The sequence below is a fragment of the Condylura cristata genome, unplaced genomic scaffold (genome assembly GCF_000260355.1).
Source record: "Condylura cristata isolate star-nosed mole 26May11 unplaced genomic scaffold, ConCri1.0 scaffold00033, whole genome shotgun sequence".
Classification (NCBI taxonomy): Eukaryota; Metazoa; Chordata; class Mammalia; order Eulipotyphla; family Talpidae; genus Condylura; species Condylura cristata.
Window position 1 is genome coordinate 16,480,185 of NW_004567134.1, and position 6,765 is coordinate 16,486,949.

The 6,765-nt window shown below is 66.0% G+C and overlaps 1 protein-coding gene across 10 annotated transcripts in view; it reads right to left on the reverse strand.

The window, feature by feature from the left end:
- LOC101631922 (tubulin monoglycylase TTLL3) overlaps nucleotides 1–6,765 on the reverse strand; it is a 38,397-nt gene that overhangs the window by 22,141 nt on the left and 9,491 nt on the right. For 4 of the 10 annotated variants that reach the window (XM_012732110.1, XM_012732105.1, XM_012732104.1 and 1 more), the window contains 2 exons: nucleotides 5,749–6,184; nucleotides 2,692–3,351 (listed from right to left, as the gene is read on the reverse strand). In XM_012732110.1, coding sequence (XP_012587564.1) covers nucleotides 2,806–3,351; nucleotides 5,749–6,184 — 982 coding nt within the window. In that variant the 3' untranslated portion in view covers nucleotides 2,692–2,805. Of the gene's footprint in view, nucleotides 1–2,230; nucleotides 2,296–2,393; nucleotides 3,352–5,005; nucleotides 5,356–5,748; nucleotides 6,185–6,765 lie in introns of those variants that run through there. The other 6 variants (XR_001146002.1, XM_012732108.1, XM_012732109.1 and 3 more) reach the window with 4 other exon arrangements.

A 6,765-nucleotide genomic window follows, 5' to 3' on the forward strand; every position in this document is an offset into this window, starting at 1 on the left:
GACCGCAGCCCGAGGAAGCTGACCGGTGCCTAAGGAGGCCGACCGCAGCCCGAGGAAGCTGACCGGTGCCTAAGGAGGCCGACCACAGCCCGAGGAGGCTGACCGCAGCCCGAGGAGGCCGACCGGTGCCCGCCGCGCCTGGGCGGAAGGCCCTGTGCTCTGCAGATGGGCACCGAGGCCCAGCCCGGCTAGCCCGCTCGCGGTGGGGCATCGGCGAGGGACCGCCCCTCTCTGGACACGGGCCCTGAGGGCCCGCCGGGACGGTGACAGCCACGGACCGCGCTCACTGTGTGGGCTTTCCATCGGGCTGTTCTGCCCCCGTCCTAACGGGGGGAGTGTGAGATTGTGGTAAAACACACCTTGCACAAGTGGCCATCGGAGTCATTTTTACGTGGGCAGCTCCGTGCATGGGCCCTTCACTCTGTGCCCCGCCCGCTCCACGCGGCCTCCATCCCGCGGGACTGACAGCGACCCTGTTAAACACAAACTCACCCCACCCAGCCCCGGGCCCCAGCGCTCTCCTCCCCACCAGACTCCTCACAGGCTCAAACGGGAGATTGTTCTAGAAGCTGAAATGTATCAGACGTCTGTATCAAGCTGCGCCTGAAGACCATTTCACAGCGTCACAGACACATCTCCTTTCTGACAGAGTAGCGGTTCTTAACCCTGGCCCCACTCTAGAACCTTCCACCATGCCCCCGCAGAAAGCTGAGAAACTCCCGACGTCCCCCCAGTTCTGTGCCCCAAAGATACTGGTGTTGTGGTCCCGGGGGGACACCCGGCATGAAACCTTCCTAAGGGCCCCGCTTGGGGCCCCGCTGTCACCTCTGGGTGGGAAAGCGGAAAGCACACCCTAGCCGGGAGCGCCCCTCGTCTTGCAGGCACGCGCCCCGGACGGGCTGCCCGGCCCGAGCGGGCGCCTGCTGTGGAAACGCCCGAGCGCGGCCCTGCGCTGCTGGGCACCCGTGTGGGTGGGCCACGGCGCCCGGTTCCAGGCTGCAGCTCCCCGTCACCCCACTGGTGGCCGCGCAGGTAGGCAGCAGGCCCGGCCCGCGCGCGGGGGTCTCCTGGGCGCCCAGAGGGCCACACCGCGTCTCGAAGCCGGCTGGATCCCCGCTCGGCGCTGGGGCTCGCAAGTCCAAGACCAAAGTGTTGGCGGCTGTGCGGGTGCTGCCAGAGCCCCAGGGAGCCTCGTTCCTGCCCTGCAGCTTCTGGGGCCCCGGGCGCCCGCTGGCGGCCACGCCGCACTCGTCTGCTCGGGCCTCGTGTCTGTGTCTTGGCTTCTGACTTCCACGGCCGCTTGTCACGGCCACGCGAGGACCTCACGTCAGTCTCCCGTGATCGCTCCTGCCGCTGCCAGCCCCTCGGCTGGCCTGGGCCTCCCAGGGCCGAGCGGCTCCGGACGGGGCCCGGCCGGGCTCACGGCCGCGGGGCCCCTCCCCACTCAGCGCCCTCATCTGACTCAGGCTCGCCCCACCATGCGCGCCCGCACCCCAGGACCAGCGGTTCCGGAGTCGGCAGCCGGGTGGGAACTCTGGGCCTTGCTTTGTGGAGCATTTGCGGGTGACCTTGGGGTCCAGGCGCCCCGCCCCGGCCTGCCTCCCACACGTAGGGGCCCAAGTCCAGAAAGCTTCACTTGCTGCTTTTTATTTGGCTCTGACGCCAGAAGGGGGCGGGGAGGGCGGGCGAGGGCCCCCCGGCCCGTGGTGCCCGCTCACGGGGGGCGGCGGGCGCCAGCAAGCTCAGCGTCCTCAGGAGGCACGCCTGGGCCTCGGGCTTGTCACAGAGCGCGGCCTTGGGCTTGCCTCTGGCCTTGAGCTTCCCAGGGAGACTCCCGACTTCACAGTGTGGAGGCCACGAGGTGCTTCCAGGACCCGAAGCCGGAAGAGGCCGGGGAACCGGGGCCTCAGTGCGGAAGGGGGGAGGAGGGGAGAGACGGTCAGGGAACCTGCCGGGCAGGGGCTTCCTGGGGAGTCAGCCCTTCCCTTGGGGCTCCGGGGAGCTGCCCGCCGCGGGTGCCCTCCAGCCCTACCCAGGACTGGCGCGTCAGTCTGCAGCACACCTTTCCCGGCTCCAGGATGCGGGGGGCCCGTTTGAGGTCAGGGTTGGGTGGGAAGGAAATCAAAACCTTGGCGGTGGGTAACGTCATCAGGGCCTGGCCTGCGGCCGCCGGGGCCCCAGAGCCCACCAGTTTGCAGCTCGGCCGTCGGAGGCCGAGGCCCAGGCCCGGCGGCGGGAGCACAAGGGGAGAAGGCAGCTGGGCTTTGGCGCAGACACGGGGGAGGGGGGGCGGCGCTGTGGGAGAGAGAGGCGCTCTGAGGGCCGGGGAGGGCCCACGCTGCCCCTCAAGTTGTGTGTGGCGGGTGGGAGCCAGGGGTGGGGGGGCGGGCGCGGGGGCGGGCGGGGCAGACGGGCCCTCCCGGTTCCTCCTGAGGCGGCGGGGAGAGCAGGGGTTGGAGTCCAACAGACCTGGGCCTGCACCCCAGTTCTGCCCCTTCTGAGCTGTGCAACCTCGGGCAACTTCCTGACACTTCCTGACACCTCGGCTGCAAAACGGGGATAAGGGCACCCACCTTGCTACCGCGCTGTGAGCTACAGGGTGGCAAGGCCGTGCAGGGCGCTCTTACGCCTGCACAGTTAGCTCCGCTCCCCGGGGGTGGCACGCCTGGAGGCCGATACTGTGGGCGGAAAGCTGGCCGGGAGAGACCCCACCTGGCGCCTGGGACGTCGGGCAGCTGCGGGCGGCTGCTCGCGGGAGTGTACTCGCTCGCTGTATTTCTAAAAAATACTTTGTAATTGGTGGTTTTACTTGCTCCTGGCGGCTCTCTGGTGGGGGGGCGAGTCCAGCTGGTGGAGAGGGGCTCGCAGAGCGGGAAGACATTGCCTAGGGGTCCTGGGCGGCGGGGGTGGGGCGGCCCTAGCCAGGGCCCGGGGGTCCTTCGGACTCAGTGGCAACCTGAGGGAGGGCTGGGGCTGCCTGACCCCGCTAGCAAAGGCCACGGTGAAGACGCAGGCCGCCCTGGCCGGGGGGGCCCACTGCTGGGGCCCGGGGTGGACCGGGGCTGCGGTGCCGTCCGCCTTGCCTTTCTTTCCCTGTCCGGGGGCTGGCGCGGTGGCAGTGGATGGCTTCTCAGTGGGCCCCAGGCTCCTGGCCCCCGCAAGTCTTCTAGGAGCTGACCTGTGGGCCAGGGTCCCCCAGTCCTTGCCTTCCCCAGAGCTGTGCTGGGACAGCAGGCGAGGGAGACCTGGGGGCACCCCCAGCCGCCGGTGGCACTGCGCCAAGGGCTTCTTGATCGGGGAGCCCTGGACTAGCAGCTGGGTCCCCACGTACTGGGGCACCTCCACGGGCGGCTGCGGAGAAGAGAGACGAGGCCGCTCAGCCGGGGTTCAGGAACCCTGAGTGCAAGAAGACGCAGGCAGGGGAGGGGTGACTTTCGGGAGCCCCTGGCCGGGAGGCATTTGGAGGCTGAGGAACGGGACGCCGCCCTCTGTCACCTACGGGATCTGGCCCTGGGAACCCCAGTCAGTACCCAGAGCATCCCCAAGCCTCGGGCTAGGGATGGGGCGGGGGCCTTTCCTACCCCATGGGCGCCCCCCACCCCCACTGGAATGTGCGGGGTTTGACCAAGGACAAACCGGAGCTGAGCCAGGCTGAGAGAAACTCTGACAGCCACGGGAGAGGCCTGGCGTCTGCCTAGAGCCGCCAGTGCACCCCGGGCTGGGAGGGCAGAGACAGGGAGCCCTAAGCGGCAGGGCGGTCCCAGGAGGGGCTGCTCTGCTCCCCACTTCCTAGCAAGCCCAGCCGGACACCGCCGGTGCCAGGAAGCGCACCCCAGGCCGGCGGCCGCCCTGCTAGCGAGCCTCCGTCTAGCATGAGCTGGGCTTCCATCTGCGGGTCCCCACGAGACCCCATCTCAGGCGCCCCCGGGTGAGGTGAACACAGGCAGGCGGGCGCCCAGCAAGCCCAGGTGATGGCGAGCTCATCCTTACGGCAGGATTTTGGCGGATAAATTAGAAGGGATGACAGAATTAGAAATGTGCCATGCTGCAGCCCAAAATAAAAACTGAGTCTCAAAGACAGTCAGGGCAAGGACGACAGGAAAATCTGTGTCACTTGCGCACAGCCAAACCCTCCCTCACAGCGGGGACTGAGACAAAGGGGAGGTCACAGCCCACCCCAATCCGATCAGGGCCGCCCAGCCTCACTCCCGGGACACGCCACAGGCACGGGGGCTCTGGCTTTAAGCAGGTGCTGAACAACCCGGGCAAATGTTCTTCCGAATATGTTTAACCTGAGGCTCATCAAGCTGCCGACCAGCTTCTCACTCCAGGACATTCAGACAACAGAGACGCTACACCACACCCGAGGAAGCCATCAGATAAACCCGGAATGTGGGGCAGGTCTACAAAGCCGCAGGCTGAACTACAGGAGAATCAAGTGTGATGTTCCGGATGAAGAGGGACTGGAGACGGACTGTCCAGCTGAACCCTGACTACCGGGCTTAACCCGCTCGGGGCCGCAGGGGCATTTGCAAACAGCAGCCTGAGCAGACGTCTGGGCCCGAGGACCGGCCGCCGACACCGTGTCTCTGGAGAGCTTCCAGGCGACTCTGGCCTGAACCAGCGGCAGGACTCAGGTCAGGGCTGCCCCGGGCTTGCCTGCCCTTGTCTCATTTCTACTTTTTGAAGCCAAAATGCCCATGTGCTAAGACACAACCAGGGCCCTCCCCGGTGGCGCGACAGGTTAAAGCACAGCAGGCTGAAGCGCAGCCGCTTCGGCACGAGTTTGATCCCCGCCAGGGAGCTGACCTGTGGAGACCCCTGCTGACCCTCTGGCTGCGCCCTCAGCAGTGTGCTTCACTCCCTCTGCCTGGTCTGCCCCCCACTCCGTTCACCCCACACTCCTCTGGCCTGTACCCCAGTTCTGTATGCATAAATAAATAAATCTTAATATATATGTAGTTAAAATAAATAAAATAAAAACATCACCAGTGACCATGACAAAGGCCAGGACACCCGGGTCATGTGATCAGCACCTTCCCTCCCTGGGGCCGAACCCCCGTCGGAAGCCGCCTAATTCCACTACCAGGGAAATATTTCTTAGAAACACGACCTTGGTCTTCTGACTAATAGTTTTTTGAATCCCATTCCATTCCATAAATGGATTCATCTCTTTGGGAACACGGTGAGTAAAATAATTATAAGACAAATATAACGATGACGCTGGCAGCAGCTCCCAGGGGCTGGCACTCCGAGGGGAGGCTGTTAACCACGGAACGCCTGGCAGCCTCAGGGTACCGGCCACAGCTGAGCCGTGGGCGCTTCACTCCCTGGAAGTGTGACTGAAGTGCTCACCTATGGCAAGTCACTCACTTGTCACCACCTTATAAAGCAGGGACCAGCTTCAGTCCCACTTTCCAACGAGGAACCTGAGACCCCCGTGGGGAGAAGCCTCGTCCCAAACTCTCAGCGAGCAGGGAGGCTCTGGCGTCTCTGTGATGCTGTCGCAGGCCTCTCTGCAAATACCGGCCGCAGATGCCCGCTCCCCGCCCCCTCCCGACTCCCGGGGGACAGCGAGAGCCTCTGCTCCCCCCCACTGAGCAAGCAGAGCCCCGAGGAGGCACGGTGTCTGGACCGAGCGCGAGGCAGGACCGGCCTGCACCTGCTGTCCGAGCCCAGAGCGCCTGCGCGGCGGGGAGGCGCTCCCCAAGAGGGGCCGCCCCGGGGTGTGCCCGGCCGCTGCCTCACCTGCTTGTAGATGAGCTCAAAGGCCCCCGTGTCACAGTTGCGGTCCAGCCGCCGGTCGATGACCACGCGCAGCGTGTCGGCCTGCACGCCGGCGCAGAGGCGGGCGGTGACGGCCGTGGAGGGCGCCATGGTGGGGCTGGAGTTGATCTCGATCAGCCAGGGCCGGAAGTCCTCCCCGAACACGAAGTCGGCGCCGTAGAGCTCGAAGCTGGCCTTGCGGGACTGCACGGTGTCCTGGGAGGTCTGCAGGGCGTGGATCACGGCCGCCTTCATGCCCGGCTCCATGACAGTGGCCCAGGCGTCCGGGGCCCCCATCTCCTGCAGGTGGGCCTGGAACCTCTGGCTCGACCACATGTTGTCTGCAGGCAGCAGCGGGTGTCGGTGGCGCGAGTTCTCCAGGTGCTTCTGGATGGAGTTGTTGCACAGGTGCACGGAGCTAGGCGGGAACAGAGCGCTGAGGCCTCGGGCCAGACAGGCCGGTCCGCCCGTCACCTGGACCGCACAGGTCCACTCCGCTTGAGAAGGGGCCGTGGCGGGGAGCCGGGAGGAACCAAGGCGCCACCACGTTGCCCCGGCCCTCTCTGAGGCCCGCCCTACGGAGGCCTCAGCTCGGGAAGCCTGGAGTCTGGAGCTCACAGGGCCGAGGCGACCGGCGGGGCGCAAGCCCCGTCTCCGCCGCCGGGCAGCCAGGTGTCTGCACGCCCCTCACCTGTGCCACCGAGCACCAGCCTCCACAAAGCACTCGAAACCCAGCCTGCACGTGACTGAAGCTTCAGTCGGTTTTCAGCGGACCGAAGTCACACAGCTCACAAGCGGCAGGGAGGCTCGGAGCGGAGCTCGACAGCCTGCTCTGCCCCGAAGCTAACTCCCACCTGCCTCTCTCCTGCCTCTCTCCTGAGCCGCTTCATCCTGTTCCAAGTGTTCTTTTTTTCATAATAAAGGCCACCTACTCATTTCACTGCATAGGTGAGCCCTTGCTGGCTGGGCTCTTGTTCGCTGCTGTGTGTGGCGTGGCAG